The 22,825-nt window shown below is 38.9% G+C and overlaps 1 protein-coding gene across 7 annotated transcripts in view; it reads left to right on the forward strand.

Moving 5' to 3' along the window:
• Nucleotides 1-22,825, forward strand: part of LOC131591740 (glutamate receptor-interacting protein 1) — a 311,658-nt gene that overhangs the window by 230,427 nt on the left and 58,406 nt on the right. For all 7 annotated transcript variants that reach the window (XM_058862751.1, XM_058862756.1, XM_058862750.1 and 4 more), the window contains exons 3-7: nt 4,707-4,842; nt 5,770-5,915; nt 9,460-9,543; nt 10,377-10,452; nt 11,788-11,933. In XM_058862751.1, the coding sequence (XP_058718734.1) occupies nt 4,707-4,842; nt 5,770-5,915; nt 9,460-9,543; nt 10,377-10,452; nt 11,788-11,933 (588 nt within the window). The remainder of the gene's footprint in view (nt 1-4,706; nt 4,843-5,769; nt 5,916-9,459; nt 9,544-10,376; nt 10,453-11,787; nt 11,934-22,825) is intronic.

The following is a 22,825-nucleotide window of genomic DNA, read 5'->3' on the forward strand; positions in this document are numbered from 1 at the left end:
ATGTCCTCAGACTCTCCCCACTGATGTGGTTTTGTTTGTTTTTGATAGAAATTTAGGCGTTTTAGAAGTTAGTGACAGCCAGTCAAGAAAAGGGCAACAAGGAATGGACTGTTATCATCTCTTGACATCCCTTTTGTCACACTAAGAGAAATACACATACCCACAGGACTTGAAACACTGAGTAAATGTGATGTCTCCACTATAACAAACTGCTATCTGTTCCCAAAGAATTGACTGTATCTTTATGTAATTTCTTATTAAGCCATGAGATGCCTACTGGGATATAAAGCAAATTGTTTTCTCTGCAGAATTTCTGCTGACATACAAGGGAAAATCCATTCAAGGACAGCATTCATTATATTTTCAGCAAACTTACCAATTACTTACTTATTAATTATATATGGTTTTGGTAGAAAAATGTCAATAACAGCAAGTATTTTTTTTTTTTTTTTTACTTCAGTGTTCAGTTCTATATATGTCCTGTTTGAGCTGCACTTGACAAACTCAAATTCACTAGGTGGAGAATAGAAGCAATCACTTGACCTGGTGGTATAGATTTTACACATTTTTTTGGTTTTAAAATGAAATTTTCACAAAAGGGACTCAATATATGAAATGAAGGTAAATATTTTTGAGTTTTACTTTAATTGTGCATTAAGATATAAAATGGTAGCACTTTAAAAAATAAATAATGAAACTTTTGACTAAGAATTTTCTCAGCTTTCAAATATTTTTCTGTGAAAAAAATCTCTTCTGTCATCTAGTACTATTTTCTTTTTGAAAAAGTGAATATATTCCAGGTTCATAGGTCTCATGAGAATTTATTTTACATGCTGTTTATTCATTGAAAGATATTATTTACATACACCAAAAAGTAGAAAATGACAAGAAGTCTTGTATAAAATATGAGAAGCTTTACTCTGTTGCTATTATCCTTGAAGAAAAATTAGCCGTGGTATTTTTTTCAGTTTTTCCTACCTGCGAGTTGTTCCATGTGTTCACTCTCTCACAGTAAGATTTACCCAGTCTTGAATCTGAGCATCTGCTTATCTTTGAAGCTTTCTTGTGCTATGCTGAGTATCCCTGTAGTCCTCCAGGCTACATATCGTAGTGTACAGATCATAGAGTGAATGCACCAGCTGACCTGGCTGCAGGTCAGGCACATGCAGGCATGGTATTGCAACAGCAAGCCTGAGAGAAGCCTCCATACCTGCAATTCAGAGAACAGCAGCAGTGTAATGTTTTCTTTAGAATTCAGCTCCTGTGTATGCTCCTGCTTACAGAACTGGAGATCTAAGGGAAGCTCTTTGGAGCAGAAACCTTTCTTTTTCATCTTATGTGTGCCTGTGTGTAGAAGTGTGCACTTCTGTGCTCCCCTTGCCAAGCCATCTCCAGGATTCAGCGGGATTCCTGAACCCCATAGCAGAGATAGGTGGATGCCAAGGAAGCTGTAGAGTGGCTGGTGCAGCATGGACAGGCATGTACCAGGGATTGTCCCTGTAACAGCAGGAAGCGATGGAAGCCCTGAGGCAGTCCCAAGACCCTCTCTTGGCTGAGGGAAGGCAAGTCCCAGTGTGAATTCGTAAGAAGTCTGGGAATAACTTCTGTGCTTTCCCTTCTGATGCTGACTATGTTAATATTATTACCAGTATGGGAGTACATGTAGGAAAGAACAGACTTCAGGGACTTCTAACTAATTAGGAGTTTGCTGGTTGGCATAAGTAATGAATTGTGAGTGAGGTGATACATGTAGTAGTCTGGGTTTTTTACCCTCAAACTGTAACATAGCATTGTCTTAACTAGGAAATAGGGATTGACATTGCATTAGTGCTATTCCCATAGAGATGCAGTTGCATGTTGGATTGGAAATGAAGTCCCAGGGTTGTTCTGATATTGGGCATTTCAATAATACTCCAGTGGGATTAGTCTGTAATAATAATGCCAAAGCAATGCAGATGAGTAAGCATGTCATATATAGCATTATAAGAACAGTAATCATGTGCGGTTTAAGACAGTGAAGATGAAAATCAGAATGATGAGGGTATCAAATGGGCCTGGTTCAGAGCACTTGCAGGGATAACAGTCTTTTGTAAGCAAAACCAGCTTAGGTATTTTAATTTCTTCCTGATATGATTGATATGTACAACAAAAGCTACAAAATCCTTCAGAGCAGCAAACCTAATGAAACTACTGTGCATGCCTAGATGACCTTATTTGTCTGAGTGCAATGAGCACTTGACCCCACCCCTCCCTTGCAGTGCTGGTGCATCTTTTCCCGCCTGCCTAGCAAGGAAGAGTGCGTAGAAGTCATTGTTCTGTTGGCAGAGGTTAACAGAAATTTGGCATAATAGATGGTGAAAAGGAACAAGCCTGGTCATCTCTTTCCATGCCAGTAGTTGAAGGGAATTGTATAATTGTTAGCCTGCTTAAAATACTGCTTGGATCATCTGTTCCACATGTACTTTGGGCAGCAGAGTATTGCCCAGCATTGGATTGCAAACTCAGAACCTATGTAAAAGATCAAAACACACGACAGTATTATGCTATGGCATTGCATTGCAGTGCATTGTTTATGTCCTGTATACGCATTGTGGCAAAGTATTTGTTTAAAAAAATTAAATCTTAGATGGGTACTGAAAGCCAGATTGTACTACTGAGAATTGCAAAGGAAGGATTCAGCTTGGGAGATGGGAAGAGAAGGGAATTTCCCTTTTGGCTCCAGATCCACAGATTCACAGGTTGAGTAAACTGTGAATAAACATGTGTCACACACTGGCAGAGCACCTGAGGTTGCCTCATGGGTGCCAATGTACAGTATCTTTGGTTGCAATAAGTACCGTGACTAACTCTTGTATTCGTTATGAATTCTTACAGGGTTTTATAAAACTCAAATCAGCACTGTGGTCCATAGCATCTCTACAGCTATGCAATATGTCTGCATGTTCAGAAGCAGGTAATCACATCTGTGCCTTCTGAACTGTCAATGAGACCAGATGTGAGCAAACATTATGGAAGCTCAACAGCTTCCAGATGGTACCAAATGGTAGTTTGGTGTCAGCCAAATTGGAGAATGCACCGGTTAGCTCTGCTGCTGTCTGCTTCTGACAGCCTGTGTTGCTGAATTTTCTGCATTGCAGAATTTTGTTGTAGTAGAAGCTTTATAAGCATAGAGGAATTCTTATCCAAGCATGACAAGAATTGGAAAATTCATGCTGTATAATGGTAAAATTGTGAATGACTGAAGTGAGGTCATCATCAGCGGCAATAGACAGAAGAGCCTGTCAGCCACCTAGAAATGGTCAGGAGCACAGGATGATGCCACATCAGAAAAAGATTCAGCAGCTAATCCTAGCAGAGGTGCTACCAAGGATTACAAGCCTGTGCACCAGGACTGGAGTCTCTTCTGAATGATTTCCTCTATCTGCCACCATTTTCTCAAATACAGAGGTAATGCTGGTGGTTTGGCAATTCTTGTTCAGGGCAGCAGTTCTTCATCATAAGGTGAAAATGTGTTAGGTCATCTCCTCAGTCCTGTGGAATGCTCTTGAAATAGCCTTATTGCTATTTCAATAGTGCTACTTCTACACTTACTGGTGAACATTCGAATATATACAAGGACATTGCTTGGGTTTTGGGTGACTTTTCATCTTTAAATTTCATGCTGCCACAGGAAACTTGCTGGTGCAGTGCAGATGTACTGTTTGTTTACAGTGAATATATGATGTTTGTATCTGATCAGTTCACCTAAAAGCTGCGTATTAGTATTGAAAAGGATGATCCTGAGGTGGATGATCCTTCCTTAGAATTTCATGTATTTTTCCAGACTGCCTGGGCAGCTGGTGGTTTTACTTAGGTCTGTCCTGACTGGAAACAGTGCACATGTTGCTTTCCAAAGAGTTGCAGTCCTGCTGAAACTGCATATGTAGGTTGCCTTGTCCACCCATGTGCAATAAGGACATCTCTTTTTTGAAAGTTTGAGGCTTTTTGTTGCATGTGACCTGCCTTTGTTGGCTGTGAAATTATCTTACTATTTTCCAAGAATGGAGAAATTGCAGAAGAGGGTGTTTTAGCATGCAAGGGAAATTTTATATACACTTAATCATTATGAAAGCCCTTCATTTACTTTATACCTGTTCTGCAGAGAGCTACAGTGGAGCTGTATTTATGTAAAAATAAAGAATAAAACTGTTAAGGTCTGATGTATCTCTGTCTGGGTTCTTGTTATATTCAACTGTTCCTATTAACATGACATCTGCTAGAGGCCTCAAAGTGAGTCTGAACCAAAATTATAGTTCTGTAATATCATTGTGTGGTTTACCCTTCTATTTAATCAGTTGAAGTGTATTATAAAACATAGAGGTCAGAGGTAGAGAGCAGAAAATGAGAAAAGATAGCTTTTTTAAAATGTGAAGCAACTATCAGTAGTTATAAGTGTTCCCAGACTTCATATTTATGGGTTCTGTATAGTATACTAGCACGTTGGTGTAGGTTTTAATAACCTTTTACAGAACATATGGCTCAAGATTTATCTATATGCAGAGCCTTGTGGACAGAACTTGTGAATTATAACATAAAAAATCTCCAGATGTACATGTTATTTCTCACTAACACAGAATGATTTTCTTGGGAAGAAGGTGACATATTAGAAAGGCAACATCTGTGTTATTACTTACATTTTAATAATGTGAATAATTTTCTTTCAACAGAGGAATTCAAGGGCTCAACAATAGTTGAATTAATGAAAAAAGAAGGCACCACCCTAGGGCTCACAGTATCGGGTGGTATCGACAAGGATGGGAAACCAAGAGTATCTAACCTTCGTCAAGGAGGAATTGCTGCTAGGTAACCACATCTCAAGCTACAAAATGCATTATAAGATGTGATTGCTTCAGAAATGTGTACTGCATCAGAAAGGTCACCTAAAAAATATGTGACTGATGCATCTATAATGGCAGCCCATCACACTGGAGAACCTCAGAGGGAAATGGCAACAGCTGGTCTTTCTTTTTGCTCAAGGCTAATTTGATAAAAAACTAGAAATGCCAATGAGATCTTTAAAAGTTGTCATAAGACTCATGATATTTCTTCTAAATTATATATGTTTTATTTCTCTATTTTCTTGTCTTTGAACAAAAATTTGAGAGAAGCAGCATAACATATTGAGAAGCCAAAATAGAAACAAGAATGACAGTGCTACCATAATTTAATTCTTTTTTAACTCTTCATTAGATAGCTTTGAGATTAAAAAGACTCTAAAGTCATAAGTACCATGCTTATTACTACAGGGGAAAGAAAAAAGCTTTTAATCATGAGTGAGGCAAGTCCAAAAATATAAGGGTTGAGCTAAATCATCCCAAGTAACTGAGTAGAACATATGCTTTTGGCTTGGCCCATTTCCTGTTGTTAACTGTGAAAGCAACCAATGTCCAAAAAAACTTTTTTTTTTAACATTTTCCAAAGAGAGAGACAAGGATGGGGACATGAAGAAGATGACTTTCCAGATCCTATGCCCAAACCAGTCAAATCATGCAACTCCTTTATTGTACACCTTGTTTTGTGCCTCAGGAATGAATAATGCAACAATGTTCTTATTTTAATATTTAACCAGCTAGAGCATCTTAAAATGCCACTTTCTGTTAGAAAAATCAACTCTTTTAAATCTAGATTAATGGAAAAAAGAATTCCTACAATCACAAAACAGTAATTTAAGGAATTTAGTTTGGTTCATCAGATCTGTCTTTCACAAAAGGAGTATGTACTTTTCCCTAGGAGCGACCAGCTGGATGTAGGGGACTACATCAAATCTGTGAATGGAATCAACCTGACCAAATTTCGCCATGATGAGATCATCAGCCTGCTCAAAAATGTTGGTGAAAGGGTTGTGTTAGAAGTGGAGTATGAGCTGCCTCCAGTCGGTAAGTATTTGCAGGGCAAACTGAAAACCTATAGCAGAATAGCAGATGTAGTCAACAGTGAAATGGGCAACGTTGGTAATAGTCATTTTAGTAGTGGTTATTTTTTAATTTTCTATTCCTAATTTTATTTTTTCCTGTGGCTTATCACAGAGTGTTGAAGAAGTACAAAAGAACTGGCAGTACAGAGTGATGCTCTCAGATGTTTTATTAGCAGAACTCCCAATAACAACAGAGCAGAGTTATCAATCTCTGCCTTTTGTTGGTTTGTGGTTTTCTGGGGGTGAGGGTTGGTTTTGGTTGTTTGATTGGGTTTTGTTTTGGGATTTTTGTTTGCTTCTTTGCAGTTTTGAATACTAGAAATTGGATTAAGTAGGTTCCAGGGCAAGCAAATCCTTCTTTTTACAATAAGATCCTCTGAGATGAGACCAGTGAGTATTTGCTGGTTCTGCCTCTGCTTTTTCCTTTCTTCTCTCCGCTTGCAGCACCATCCCTCTCTCCTAGGTAAACAATATCCTTTGGGACTTTTCTAGTCTTTTCTGGCACCACATTTAGTCAAAACTTCATTTCTAGAGCAGAAGACACAGTGAGGTAGGCCATAAGGATACATGAACTTGAAAGAAATGTGTGACTGAAACAAGGGCTTTCACTGAGCAGGATTTTCTTCAAAACACAAGTTTATGCTCACACCAAACTTACAGAGTATTACTGAATGTTTTCCTCGCCTCTCTTTTGCTCTGTCTTTATGTGCCTGTGTCTGTAATGGTGTGTCTGTAGGACAAAATCAGTGTGAGTCGAGTCTATCAGGTATGAAGTGAAAGCCAGAGAAACAGTGAGTTGAACACTTGGGACCTAAAGTGAAGGAGTGTAGGTGGCTGATTGCCACCAAAGGGGCTGCACCAGGCACACCCTTGAAAGAGTGGGTGCTCATTCATACTGCTCACTGGAGGGTGGAAGATGTGGTTTCCTGGTATCTGGCCAGAAGAATCTCAGGTGCCAACTGAGAAGTTCTTGTCTCCTTAAATAGTTTCCTTGCAATAGAATCCAAAAAAATCCATCACTGTCCTTGGTGCTCAGAAGCTGATGAACTTCCCCACTGCTTTCTAGCAGCTGGAGAGTTAGTCTAGTTACATATTTGGTTTTTTATGAGACCTCCTGACAAGCACATTAAAAAATTTTGAATGTTCTCTGTTGATTAGTGTTTGCATGTGGTGAGGGAACTTCACATTCTGAAGCACAGTATCTGAATTAATCAGCTGAGTTCAGAATTACTTTGCTGCAGATGTAGTTGTTTGACCAGAATTATTTGTTTTGCATTTATTCAACTGGGTTTTCTTTGGTTTTCATCCTCTTTTAGGATATGTGCTATTCTTGTTCACTGAGACTGGATTTTGACACAAGGGTTTACAGTGGTGTTCGTAACTTTAAGTCCTTGGAATTTCCAGCCTCTCCATGCAAGCATAGATAATAACGTTGGAGATACTTAGTCTGTTTTTTTTCTGTGAACTACTAGTGAGCAAGCTGTTTTTGTTAATCATGTAAATTTTCCAGTAAGCCACGTGGAGAAGTCCTGGCACTTCCTTCCAAGCCCCATACCTAATGAAATTCTACTCTTGTTCCTACACTTGCTCCCTCAGAGAGAGGACTGTCATAATTTCAGTGCTGGGAAATGTCAATCATTTAATAATGATGGATTAAATTTGGCTGAGGAGTGGTAATCCCGCTCCCTAGTGCTTCCTTCCATTTCTGAAGCATTCACAGCAGGAGCATCCAGCTGCTATTTTCAGCACGAGCCACCTCGGTGTTTAAAACTGGTGGGTGAGCAGTGTCTGTCTCACATCTGCCTTTTGCTGTTGACAAGGGTTAAGGAGTCTTCTCCCACAGCAGTCTGAGGCTGAGGTGCAAGGACAGCCGCTGGGTGGTTGTTCCCAAGTGGAAGGATGCTGCTGCCATCCCTCAGTGCTGAGCTGCGGGTTTCACCTCTCCCCAGGGGAGGTTACAGGCCACACCAAACAGGGAAGTGTGGATTCATCCTGAGCTACACTCAAAGGACGCTTTCTGACAATAGAAATGGAGGCAACAGTTGTTTTCTCCTCATAATTCTTTAAGTCAGTAAAACATTTCCAACTGAAAAGAAAGCAACCACATGGGCTCAGTAACACGGTTGTGATCTTCAAGCTGTAGCAGGAATTACTACAGCACAGAGCAGTGCTCTGGAGAGCCATCTTTCACCTGTTTTCCTAAGGAAATGAGATTTATGTCATTTCACTGGGTGGTTTTCCTGGTTCCCTGCAGTAACTTTTTTAATAGGGACTGAAAAATTCCCCAAAAAAAATGCATTACATACAGTACATCTCCTGGAAATAAACACTTGAGTGAGTTGTGAGCAGGGAAGTCCTCAGAGAGAGGGGGGGGGGGGGGTGGGCAGAGAGAGCCCTCTGCTCTTCCTGGTGCCTTTCATGATTGGCAGCACACACAGGGTAGCCTGTGGCATCCATTTCCCCCCTCAGGGTATCCTGACAGGGAAACTCTGGTTATTGCAAGCAGGAACATTAAATGGCACAAGTTTTCATTAGTTCTGCTGCTCACAGAGCATGTATTTTATAGAGGTGGGTTGGTTTGGATTTTTTTTTTTTTAATTTTATGTGTGCTTGTACTCTTTACAGTATTTGACTGGAAGGTGGAAAGTGTGTGCACATGTGATTTTGCACAGAGTCCTTTTTCCCATTGGAAAAGAGAATTCTTAGACCCTGCCAAAATTTTTCTTGTAAAAGCTAATAGCAAATTGTCTGCTGGTCTCTTAACAGCAGTGCTTTCAAATTCTGTAAAGTGGATTATCACACCCAAATACAATGGTCTGTGCATTAGGCTTCTCACCTCCTAGTCCAGCTGTACACCAATTCTTTAGTACTTCCATAGAAAATACTGACTCAGCTAGAAGCCAAAGAACTTTTTTACTAGCTCACCAATTATGATTTTTAGCTAGTGCTTTAAAACCACCACACCAATTATGAGGGAACATATTACATTTCGAAAAAGAAAAAAAAAATCCTTATGATAATAAAATGCATTATGCATCGTAATCTAGTAACCTGAGATCAAAGAAACACCCCAAAAATCTTGATTGTCTTCTCTCTAAGTGACAAAAGTGAATTTTCATAGCTAAACAACAAGCTCTGTAGACACTCTTAAGAATTTTGTGTCATTTTTGTCTCACTGTGTACTTCCATATTTTCTAGCACTCTTCTGTAACTATAAGAAAAGCAAAATTATGCCATAATTTATACAGTAATACTCAAATTCCTCACATGCTATATATGTCTGTGTCTTTTTTCCAAACCATTGTCCCTTTGCAGAACGTCTAGCCCAAAATTCTCTCAAAAAGGCAATGAGTTCTATTTAATTACAGGTCTTCTGTCTGACTGTTCTGTAACTGAGTCTTTCCAATTGTATGACTCAATATGTACCTTAAATTAGAAAAGGTGTAAACCTGTGTGCATAATTAGAAAAAGAATAACCATTAAGGTTTCTGTTCTTTTTCTTTTAGCTGTACAGGGATCAGGTCTCATCTTTAGAACTGTGGAAGTTACTTTACATAAAGAGGGGAACACTTTTGGATTTGTAATAAGAGGTGAGTTATTTTTGAGTTTGAAATCTGTATTTTGTTTAAAAAAAAGTGATAAGGTTTTTAAGCACTCTGAAGGTTTACAGTTTGTAAAAATCAATATATTACATTTTCAATGCCCTCATGTATTGCTTTCATGAGCTGCTCTAGTTTTTGTTTCTGGAAGGACCTTAAGTAATCAACTATGCCAAGGACACATGACAAACTGGTCATATAAGAACAGATTCTGCTACCACTGAAATCACCAGGAAGATCATTGTTCTTATAAAATATAATTACTTGTAGTATTGTATATATTAGGCATGAAATTTGATTGATACTGCTGGTGGTCTGAATTGTACAACTAAAATATTATCACTGACTTGGAGAACAGAAGAAAAGATGCAGCTGTTAATCAATATACCCCAACAATAAATTATTACTTTCCTTGGGGAAAATGTCTTTTTTATTTAATACATAAATTTGTTAATGAGTAGTCACTCATTATTCTGAGTATACATAAAGTACAGATTTTTTCCTCTGGGCTGCAAACATTGCAAAGCAATGTGTGTGTACACACTGAGATTACATTTCCAGAGTAAAGGTTCTAAGAAAAAAATATGCATTTAGTAAGAATCCCTCCATACAAATGTTTTTTAAAGATTCATCTATACATATAGAAAGTTGATTTTATTTAGGTAAAATTCAGTGAAGGGTCATATTAATGGCTTGGTGATTTTTTGATCTTTTTAGCCCATCTGTGAAAGTGCGTGCTACAAGATGTAGGCTTGCCTTTTGGAAATGAGCTTTCATAAAAAGCATAAAATGAAGGTATACTTTCTCTGTTTTTTTCTTTCTAGGTGGAGCACATGATGACAGAAATAAATCTCGTCCTGTTGTAATAACATGTGTCAGACCTGGAGGGCCTGCTGACAGGTACAATTCATCTTTCTCTGGAGTTTATGTGAAAGAGAAATGGAGAAAGGTGAATTATTTGGGACAGAAGTTAAGATTTTGAGCGAAATAGGTGCATTTAAATACATCTTTAAAATTCGTGGGTTTGTCTTTTATTGTTGTAATAGGAATAATAACAACTGCAGCAATAGTAAGGGGCAACCACAGAGGCTCAGCACGTTACGCTGTGTGTGAACTTTAATTTAGAATCTTGCACCTAAAATAATTAGAATAAATTCCTGCAATAGGTCAGAGCACATTTTTTGCATTCTTCAAACAGCTGATGTATCTCTTGCTTTTTAAACTCTAACACCATAATCTTTTACACTTGCAGTTCAGAATATTACCATGACAAGGTTGAGTATTGTATTATTCTGTTTATACATTTCTGCATATGAGGTCACACATAACTTTAGCTAGAAGACTTCTGAGAACAGATTTATGTTCTGGTCATATCTGTATATAATGCCATTTTGTAAATATATAAAGAAAGAATATTCACTTTATTTTTATGTACAAACTGTATTTTTAGAAATGGCATTTGTGTCCTTAAACCATTACAGAAACTCAAAGGGCATTTTCTTTAAAGCATATTGGTATCTGTAGCCTATGCTGACATTTTTGACCTTGGAAACATTAACTGAGAAGAAAATGTTTCAAGAGAGCATTACTTTTGTTCCCTCACTTTCTTCTCTCCCTCATCTCCTGGTTTCCTTGTTTTTTCTCCATGTTTCTCAAGCTGGCAGTGTTAGTACTTCATTTTCTTTTATAATTCTGAATAGGTTATAAGGTATGCCTAGGAGACAGAATTTTATATTTAGAGCTGAATTACTTCCAGGTAGAAAGAAAGGAAAAATGGAATTATGCAAGTAAAAGATATTTTTAAAGAAAATCAATAAATGGACATTCATATTTTGCAATCTGCTTCAGCACCCATGTGTTTGCACCTCGTGTTTATTTTTAAGAAAACATTGGAGGAGGATGTGTTTATTTATGTATGTATGAAAAGAGAGCTGTGTGGACAAGGCAGAAAGAAAGCATATGTTGAGCAGAAGCTATACTTAGTTGCAATTTAACGTGACTTGATTATTTCACTGTGTGGTAAGCTGTTTTCCAGTCACTGACTTTCCAATTAAAGCAATTTCCTTTCCACTGCGCCCTCTGATCATTCTCACTGTCAAAGTAAATGTTAAGTGTTAAGGTAAGAGGGATGGGTGTCAGGGAGGGTGCAAGAGAATCGCTTTGCATAAAAATGGTATTATCTCCAAATCAATTTATCTTACACTAACAAAGATCATTCCTTTATTCTGCCTTCAGAGAGGGCACAATCAAACCTGGGGACAGGCTGCTGAGTGTTGATGGGATCCGACTGTTGGGAACAACACATGCTGAGGCCATGAGTATTCTCAAACAATGCGGACAGGAGGCGACTCTGCTGGTCGAATATGATGTCTCAGTGATGGGTAGGTTGTGGGATAGGGGCTGCAATCCTGGGAGCTATCTGTGATGTTTCCCTGCCAGTTCTCCATGAGCTACTCTAGAAGTGATTGTGACCTGTTATGCTCCTGGTAGCACTGCTATTCCCTTCTGCACCGTATCATTAATCTTGGGTTCATAAGGAGGTGAGCAGTATTTTACTGTAATTTAGCATTCTGACATTGCGTGGTTTGTAGGCTGAAACCATAGTGTGGATTCTAGCAAAGTAACTTTTCCAGTGACTAGTTTATAATAAAGGTTAATGAAGTGTAAGCATTTCTGTGTCACATGAAAGAGGGGAATACTTGATCTAACAAGAATTCTTTTGCCAGTACTGCTAGTTGGACGAGACATAATTAAAAAGTCACAAGACTGCCAAAGAGAAAAGAATAGGGAAGAGAAGATTTGTTAAGAAATACCTAGGTGGCAAATCATGGCTTGAAAAATGAGCATACAATCTTTGATTGAACTCACTGAAAATATGGAAGTCAAGTAGACCAGATGATTTTTAACAAGAGCTTTGGAATTTACTTGTTTCCATTTGTTTTGGAAATTGTCATATCCCCTCAAGTTTTTCAAGATACAGAAAATTCATAGCAGCAAGAAGCAGAAATACTCACCAGTCAGCCTGAAATATTTCTCGTCTGTTTGGGAATTTTTCACTTCTTTTTCTGCTCAGTTCTACAGTCAGGTTTCTAGCCTAGCAGTATAGCAGCCTCCTAGGGATTTGTGAAATAGCACTGTCAAACTTCAAAGCCTTGGAAAAGATTAATACTGAAAAGAATAATGTCAGATATTTGCTTATTCTGGAACAACCCTCTTTATTCTTCTCTGAGACAGAGATTTCTCTTTTTTTATTACAATATATGTTTCTGTTTACTTAACTGTCAAGAATTGAAGTGACAGGTTTGTGTAGTGTCTGGCAGGCCTGACAGACAGTTGTACAGATTCATGTCCAGAAAGGTGGAGACAGCTCAGATGAGCTCTAGATCCTGAGGAGAACTAGAATTTAAATGTTTTCTTTTGTTTCTTCTTTTTCTTTGAAAGTCGATGGATGACCAAACCCTGTCTATCATCACAGTAAAATCAATATCCTTTCTACTCCACTTTTTCTAAAATGAACCCCTGGCTTTAGACAAAGTTCCCAGCAAACTTTAATTATACCCCAGCGGGAGAGTCAGCCTCCATTTCACGGAGGATCTTTCAGAAATCTTTGCAGGTTTGTGTAAGGAGGAGACCACAAGGTGAAATACTCTGTTGTGTCCTAAATTATAGCTGGTTCAAGGCAGGAATCTTCTTTTCAGTACTATCTGGATAGAGCTCAGTTTAGGAGGTTACAGAACTTAGTTGGAAATTTCAGGCTTTTAACTCTAAAGGCAGCACCTACCAATCGGTCTCTTCATGTCATTTTCTCTCTGCATAAACTCTATTGTTCTCAGCACCAAATCTGGATTTATCATCCCTGCATTCCTGGCAATGAATGTGTTATCCAAGAGAAATTAAAGGAGGTAGAAGAACCTCCACAAGAGGACTTGTGGAGTCAGAAGGAAAGAAAGAAGGAAATCAGACACTGGGAAATGTATGGAATGGTGGTTCAGCAGAGTCTGCAAGAAGAAATAAGGAGGGAACCAGTAGACTGTCTTTCTAATGCATTGTGATTTTTTAGATATTACCTAGCCCCCCAGTAGGTTTTGAATTTTTTTCCGATTTGTGTGCCCTGCATAGTACTTTAGCAGTGGTGTGAACAAAGGATTTTGTTGGGATGCTCTCTTGTGCAGTTATGTTATGACCATGGTGCAAAGGCTGAAAATAATTCATCCTATCCCATTGACTCCTTGTCCAGGAAACCTTTGCTGATTTGAATCTTCTCTTAGTTCTGCTCAAGAGCAGGAAACAGTGTTGGGAGTAACATGAAAGGGAGAACATGAGTCATGAAGAGAAATTTAAGAATTACAGAAATGTTACTCTTTTCCCCAACTCTTGTGTTACCCATAAACTGTTTGTAATGCTATCTAAGGGTTGATGTGAATTTGAAAATAGGCTAAAATAAAGGAAGATCATTGAGTAAGGTGACTTATCAGTAACAGATGCTTGAAAATAGACTAGTAGGTTAGCCTGCTTGGAAGGGGCAGAAACAATCCAAAAGTTATACAGAAGTCTAGTGTATTCTGTAGGGTCCTCCTGGTATAAGCTGTCAGTAGAATATATTACTCCTAGAGATATAATTGTACCACTAGTTGCTTTAATACCTTCTCTTCTGTTAGTGGATGATAATGTCCTGTAAAGTAGCATTGCATGTGGCCAGAACTGGAAAGAGCCATAAAATACATTCTGATAGCATGAAATTGGAACTTGATTTGAAATGGTTTTACTAGATGAAGAAAATAATCCTGAACTATTTTTCAACTACAGTCTTGTAGTGTGTAACTGACTTTTCTTATTCCTGTAAGCATAAGCTGTTTCAAAGGTGCTATATTTCTCAGAGTTTAGTTCTTCCAGCTGAAGTCTTCAAGAGGTCACTTGGGAAGCTTGTACATTTTATTGTTTCTGGACCCTAGACAAACTGGAGTAAAAAAAGCATCAAGGGGTTCTGTGCAGAGTAATCAAGTGTGTATATAATGTAAGAGATGTGGCTATTCCTGTTGAATTCTCTGAGGTTACACCTGTGCTTGCTTAAGTACATCCTGAAGTCTCCTGCTCAGCTGGGTCCAAGGAAATAAACTTGTCAGTTCAGCTTCTTGGAAGAGATTTGGGTGTGTGGAGTGTACTGCTGTGTAGTTTCAAAGAGACTTTGACATAGTAGGAGTTTGAAAATACCAAGATAATCCCTGAAGAAAATTGGAAAACCTAATTTCTGAGAAAGTATTTTATAATGTGATAAAAGTTATATTTGAAGTTGTGGAGGATGCAGTCTTTCAAATGTCTTTCTGTTTTGCAAAACACATTCTCCAGTCTTGAAGTACTGTGATTGCTTACCTTTCTTGTTGATTTTAGAGGAAACTACCTGCGTTTTTTAATTTTTGCAATGCTTTAATAATGCTGCACTTTATTGTTTGCAAAGGACATGGATATGGTGACCTGCTCTACATAAAACTGTACAACAGAAATAACATGATCTTTGATGGTTTTATTACTTTTTCCTGTAATCCTTACACCTTCAGTGTCCAACCTTTCTGGCCATGTGGATCACCTATTTTAGTCTAGTGGTGAGAAAGGTCTGCATAGTACATGCATAGTACAGCTCTCTGTGCCCTATGATTTACACCTGCACCCTCATATTGAGGAAGGGGAGAAGTAGAGGCAAGGTGGTAACTAGCAGCAACTTGGTGCCACTGTCAAGATAATTTTGCAACCTGAATCCTTTCCTGTGGCAATCAAATATAAAATATTAATTCCAAGCTATAAAGTTAGGTTGGGGAGGCTGAAATTCTCACTGTTAGGAAGTGGTCAGATTAAGTATCATAACTAGCTGCTGACATCTAGAGAGTTAGAATGCAACACTAATGGCTACAAAGATTCACAGTGCCTCTGCCTAAAACAAGAAATAAAAGTTTATCAGTACATTGAAGCTGAGGAGATGCAGTTTCCCTTCAGGTTCTCAAAGATCTGCCATTATGCCACTGGGCTCCGTGTTGTCTCTAATTGGGGTTGCATCTGCATGGGTAACCTTCCATATTTTCTCTGAAACAGAGCAATCAGACAAGTTCAAAGGTAATGACTACCTTGAGTTTAAATTCTCACCGTTTTGATGTAACTCCATAAATGGCTGTTGGTGATCTTTTGAGCAGCCTACTTTTTAAGTCTTGGATGCTCATGCTGTGGCAATCTTTGAATCAAGGATATTGTAGTTAAATAAAACTAATAGCTTTTGCCAGAGCTTTGGCACAAAAGGAAGTTTTTTTAGTTGTTTGCACTTGTGAGACAACATCTTTCTCTCTTCAATGGGTGTTTGTTAGTTCAGAGCACTCTGTGGTGTTCAGGAGTGAAGGAACATATGGCACTTCCAAATTCCATATGTTTCTCTGGCTTCTTTAACAGTTCTAGCTCGTATTTGAGCTAGAATAGATTTGCTGGAATGTGGCACTCTGTAAGTGTTCTCTACAAAACAGAAATAATCAGCTTGTTTTCTGCTGCAAATCTACCAGTCACCCTGACACAGAACCACTCTATTTTAACTAGAGCAGCACCCTCTAATTTCTGAACTCAATGTTTAACACTGATAGAACTTTCTAGAAAGGGGATTATTGATACAGACATTTGCTAGTAAATCTTTTTGCTAGTCTCATCCAAGGCTTTTGCCTCTTTAAGATCACCCATTAAAATAAGCTAATTAATTAATTAATTGATTAATGCTGTAATGATCTTATGAAAGTATATTTAAAGAAATCTGCCTCTCCTTTTAGCAATTCTGCCTGACAAAAAGAGTACTAGGGCGAGAAAATTTGCACAGTTTAAAGATCAGGTGAGATAATCTGTGGTCTAGTGCAGACTTTCAGTAATTTGTGGAAGGTGAGAAATAGAGGAGAAAAAAGAACTTAGAGGCTGACCCTTAAGTTTCATAAAGCCATATCACTCAAGTGTATCCAGAGTTGTGGAGACCCTTAAAGCTAGAGATTTTACAAGCCCAGAGGAACAGGAGTCCCAGAGACTCCAAGGGCTGATTTCAGATCTCCATAAGCCCTACAAGTGTTTCAAGACCTTGGAAGTTGAAGTCAGGAACCCTGTAGGATTCCGCACTGCCTTTTTCTTTCTGTTGCTTTACAAACTTAAAATTTTCATTTCCTTTGTTTCATATAGGGTTTTGACAGAACAGATAGGTAGCATACTCTAGCATTTGGCTGCAGCTTCAGGTCTTCTGGCTATCACAGGGCGATCGATTTAGATCCCTTGAAACTCTTAGTATGAATTAATTGCTTAAAACTTTGAAGAAATTTTCTTATGTTGCTTCAGAGACAGAATGAAAATTCATGTGCAAAGCAAAGGTCAAAATAGCTGTATTAATTGAAACATTACTTTAAATACTGCTACACAAACATATACACAAGTTACATTACAGGACAATGCTGGAAGTCAAAATGTTGAGTGTTGCACTTCAGAAATGTCAGAAGTGAGACTGTCTGCTCAGCCATTGTCCATGCAGAGGTGTGCATGCAGTTCAGTCACAGGAGAGATAATAACCTTTTTATGCAGCTATTCATTTTGAATTTTATTTCTGTCTTCAGTGTGTGACCACAGGCTTATTGAAGGCACTGCCCAGATCCTTGTCTAAATGCAGTTATTAATTTCCTGGTGTTTTTTCCTGAGGCCCTAATCCTGCCACAGTTTGAGTGCTTCAGGCAATATGCAGATCTCAAGGAGAAAACCTCTGAGTCCCAAGGTCATTCGGTATGTACAGGATCTTTCTTACAGCACAGACATAGCTCTAACAGTTCCAGAAGTACCCACTCACAGATGTGTCACTAGGTAAAACACTTGGGATTTTCTTGTCTCTTGTGGAGGCTAATGAGTGATTCACATTCACTGAGCAGATACTTAAATCTACAGGCTGTTGCACGTTAGTCTCATCTTACTGTGCAGTTTACGTGTTTATCAAACACACAGCGTGTTCTGCTGTCGGTGCCAGATGCCTGCAGCAGGGACACCAGTATAAAAACTGACAGTCAGCCATGGATATATTTACAATAAATAACTTTTCTTTTTGTAGTGCTAGCAAGCTGTGCTAAGGCACAGGGCGCAGGCGGTTCAAGACAGCCAGCACAGCTTCACCAAGGGCAGGTCCTGCCTGACTGACCTATTGGGCTTCTATGATGGAGTCAGTATATCTGTGGACAGGGGAAGGGCTACAGATGTCATCCCTCTGGACTTCTGTAAAGCTTTTGATACAGTCTCCCACAACATCTTTTGTTCTGAACTGGAGAGAGATGGATGCAGTGGGTGGACTGTTGTTAGATGGATAAGGAATTGATTGGACAGTCACATCCAGAGGGTAGTGGTGAATGGCTCAGAGTCCCAGTGGGCATCGGTGACAAGGGGTGTCCCTCAGAGGACCGGTGTTATTTAATATCTTCATTAATGATACAGACAAAGAGGATCAAGTGCACCCCCACCAAACTGGCAGGGAACACTGAGCTGAGTGGTGCAGTTGACACACCTGAAGGATGGGATGCCTTCCAGAGGGACCTGGACAAGCTCGAGAACTGGGCCTGTGGGAATCTCAGGAGGTCTAACAAGGCCAAGTGCACCGTGCTGCAGCTGGATGGGGCAAACCCTGGTACCAGCACAGGCTGGGGATGAACAGATCAGAGCAGCCCTGCTGAGAAGGACCTGGGGGAGCTGCTGGAGGAGAGGCTGGACATGACCCAGCCATGGGCACTCCCAGCACAGAGAGCCAAACGTGTCCTGGGCTGAATCCAAAGCAGCATGGGCAGCAGGGAAGGGAGGGGATTCTGCAGTTCAAAGGTGTTTGCTGAAAGAGGAGAAGTCCAAGGGTTCTGCATCCCCTGTTCCTTCCTGTCTATTTCATGGAGGCATGATGCTTCTTTATTCTCTGTTCTTATCCTGGTTCTGAGCTGCATTACTGTCTTTTTCCCAGTAGCTGCTTGATTTTTCCTTTCTCTACTGACCTAGTTTGAGTAGTCTTTTCTAGAAGGTCCTAAATCCCCAATATGCTATTCCCTCTACTTACAACCCAGTTTTTTCTGCTGTCTTTTGCCAAGTAAGGCTTAAATACTTTTCCAACACATTTCTCTCACACTTCTGATTTCCCTCTTTTAAAGGCCTTTTGCAGTTTACATGCCTGTTCTTCTTGAGCTCTTGTCCCTGTCCCTTAGCAAACCATTCCCAAGTTTCTTGTTCCACAGCTTCTTCACAGATCAGTAACCTGCTCACCTCGGTTCCTCCCCTTCTTGCTCAAAAAGTCCTTCTCTCTTCTCTTCTTAGCTCTTGACTCCCAGTGCCAGATCTGTCAGGTAGAGAAGACACATAGGGAATATGAATTTCCCATATAAAGCCTATAGAATTTTTAGGGGGTGGGGCAGGGAAGGTGGGGCAAACTCTGGCTTTTCCTAATGACCTGTTTCATGTAAAAAAATTAAGGGGAGAGAGAAAAGAAATCACACAAAATATTTGTCCTTTGGCCAAGTTGTAAGTTACAAGCAATTAAAAACAAGATTTCTTTTAATCAGAACAGTATTATTTCCATGATTCCCAAGTCTATTTGCCTGATATCTTTTCTCTGTCTGGCTGTGATTTGCTGCTGCATTTTAATAGCCATCTTGCTAGCGGGTGATTGCAGAAGGGAGGAGTTGTCATGTTTTACAAGGATTTCATAAGTCTTACAGGTGTTTCTTTCTTTACAAACTTCTTGATCATCCCTAAAGAGAAATAAAAGGAGTTTAGCTGAACCATAAAAGTTACAAATTACTCTAACAGGTCCAATTAAAATTTATCTCAAGTGCTTTTGAAGCTACAGCCTCATTAAAAGCAGCTTAATAAACATTGCTTTATATGGGAAAAAAAAACTGTAAAGGTGAAATGAGATGTCCCTGAAACAGAAAACTAAAGGTACAATTTAATTGTCATAAATAACTAGGAAGGGGGAGGAGTTCCACTTCATGTATGCAAATATACTGTTTTACTTACACAGTTCTGAGAGTCATGGAAAAAATTGTCTTCAAGGACTTATCAGGACAATTTATCAGGAAGGTGAAACCAAACCTGTGTTTGTATGCAGTTAATCTAAATAGTCTATAATTATAAGAAATCAATCTGAAATATCAAATGTATTTCATGGTGGGCATTCATTAAAGGAGATCCTTGCTAATCTGTGTTAGTATCTCTTTACAAAGCACATGGTCTCAATATTTTAGATCCTAATTCAAGGGCTTAGATCCTCAAATGGAAGCAGTCTATACCTTTTAAAAATATGCTGTTTTGCTTCTTTGTATAAGTAATTAAAGACAAATGATGAACGGAGAAGATTCTTGTAGTAATCTCTCCAGTCCACCATCCAGGCTTCAAGAAAGCAGAGCAAAGGAGCAAATAACCCCCAAAGACACTTAGTAAGAGATGGGAAATAAAGGATTGATCAAATTTTTCTCTTCACATGAGGGCTATCCAGATACACCATGAAATGCAGTGTGAAAGAGAATTGGCATCTCTACCACATGCTCATAGCTCTGGACAGCTGGAAGTGGGTCAGTAAGTTGGCTTCTCTGTTATTTAGCATGCTGGTCAGCAGAGACTATAACAACAGGATAATGAGGTAACCTGGCTTGTGCTTGTCTGGAAAAAAATTAAGCAGGTAGCTGCAGTACTTAAATTCAGAGTGCAGAGGTGCATTACAGAAATGGTGATAATTAAGTTTTGTGGAGATTAAAGGATCTTTTGTATGTGATTTGTATTGAAATTCAAAGCAAGAGAAACTTTGTAATCTGATCCAATTAAAAGAAAATACAGAGTTGTATTAGTGCCATTGCAGTCATCTGAGAGACCAAGGAATAAGAGACAGATCTGATTTTCTTTATACTAGAGAGAATTTGTGCTGTAACCCCAGAACCTGTCTTTAAAAGGGCCTTTCTCTAAGGAAATAACAGCAGAAAGGCACCAGTCCTGCCTCCATTCCTGGGAGAGGAAAACACTAAATGTCTCCCAAGACTTCCTCTGAGGGGAGGCATTTAAAAAAAAAGCTGGAACTGCACCACTCCATCCTCTTGACTTTTTTTCATGGGTATGAGACATCTGGGCTATCCTTGACAGGTTAGGTCAAAGGGGAAAAAACCCGAGTCCCTCAGGTCATTTCCTGGAACACCTGTAGCAGGCATAATCTAAGAGGTTAAAATGGAATGCAGATTTTTATTCCTTTACACTAAGGTTAATGGTTCATTCACCATGTCACAGAACATTTATGCTGAAAAGGGATGGATTTCAAAGTATAAATATTTTGCCTAAATAAGTCCTCAGTTAATGGTGTTTTAATGCAAAACCCCTGTGTAAATGAGATCTGAAGCTGATCTTGTGAGATTGCAACATCTAGTACTCAGCACCTGGGAGATGTGTACTGCTCAGAGAAGACTATACTAAGGTCTGTGTGCTGGAAATGTAGGCAGTAGGGAAAATCAACATTTAAGGTGAACAGGTTTATCTTGAAATGAGCATAGTTCCTCAAGATAATTGCACCAGTGCCACATCTTACAGCATGATCTTGTTGCACTTCCAATGGTGTTGCTCATCTGTACAATGAGTGAATGTTTGATTTATTCAGAAGACTTTCTTTAAGAATCTTTCTGATTTCAGCTGGGATTTAAAATAGGACCCAAAGGCAAAAACAAACAAACAAACAAACAAACTCATGTCCTATGTTTGAAGGGCTTTGCTTAAAGGGGAATAAACAGCAGACCTGTGTTTCTTTGTCCCCCTCCTCAGTTCTCTCCAAATGGACATCCGGTTTATACCAACAAATATGTCTTTTGCCAGCATAAAAGTTTTCTAATTTAAGCACTGTTTATACCACTAAATCAATGTTTTATTTTCTTGCCAACATAAGGTTAGGGATTCTACAGCCAACTCAAATCTGAAGTGTAGAAAAAATTTGTGTTGCAAATACTTGACCAATGCAGATTACTTTAAAATTGTGATCTTTACAATGTTCAATTACACTCAGTTTCCACTCAGTCCTCTCCTTTCTACAAACGAAAAAAGAACATGCTAGGGCCATTTTCTCTTCACCCCTTTGCTAAGATATTTCTCTTCTGGTACTCTAGCATTAGCATGGCAACAGGGTGTACACACATAAAGTGGCCAGTTCTGTGCTAAGTTTTAGAGGTCTTCTCACTTGGGATCTAGATCACAGCAAAAGTCTCTACCCTTGAACAAGCCAGAGAAACTGTTGGATGAACAGCCACCATGCATTTCATTTTATTTTGTTTTTTGGCTTTCACATAACAGGCCAGATTTAAAATGTCAGCATTTGATTTTATAAATTATGGCAAGGTATTGATGCTGCTGGTCTTCTCAGTACATCCTGTCATTCTTTAGTTGGATATGGAATGGGGACAAGCACCAGCTGCTAGGTTTAAACCAGAAATAAGCTGCAAAGGGAAAGCAAACAAGAAAGCATGTGTCCTTTCTGTACTTCTTTAACATTTCCCTTGCTGAAGGAATGGCTTTTTTGCTACTTTCATAAACTGACTCAGAGTTAAACCTAAGATTTTAAAGATTTTTAAAGATAAACCCAATATTTTTTGTGTATATGGGGGAAGTTTTTTCTTGTCTTTGCAAAGTTCCTTTCAGTTCAGCTCTTCAGGGATTAAAAAAGAATTTAAGATGCCCATGCAGTCTTACTCAGATGCCTTGGTGCATATGGTACATTACAAATTTTAATTAGAATGCTTGCATACATTTTACCTTCCACAGTCACCTGCTGCACAGTACTAAATGATCTGAAAAACAATCATGTGAGAGAAATGTTCTAAAAAGAGCTGATCTCATCTTGATGCAGATACCTAAACTGGGGCAGGTGAACACATTTGTCAAATTCCAGTTTTCTTGGGTGGTTGTAGAGAGAGCTTAGGCTCAGGTGTAGCTGCTTCAGGTCTGTCCTACAGCGGTCTGCATTTTGGTGCAGTGAACCCCAACACAAGCATCCTAAAATGTCCTCTCCAGACAAATGGATGTTTTCAGCCTTCATTTCTTTAATCCTTGGTTGTTTATCTCTACAGTGAGAAAAACACCATGCTTTTGCTCTAAACTGTAGTTATTAGAGAAAATCATTAATAAATGTGTATTGTAGGGAATACTCAGAGGCTGCAGCATACAATAGCTCTCCCCCACCACATATGCTCAGAGAAGATGGAGAATACTGTTTAGTAATTAAGGCATG

The sequence above is a fragment of the Poecile atricapillus genome, chromosome W (genome assembly GCF_030490865.1).
Source record: "Poecile atricapillus isolate bPoeAtr1 chromosome W, bPoeAtr1.hap1, whole genome shotgun sequence".
Taxonomy (NCBI): Eukaryota; Metazoa; Chordata; class Aves; order Passeriformes; family Paridae; genus Poecile; species Poecile atricapillus.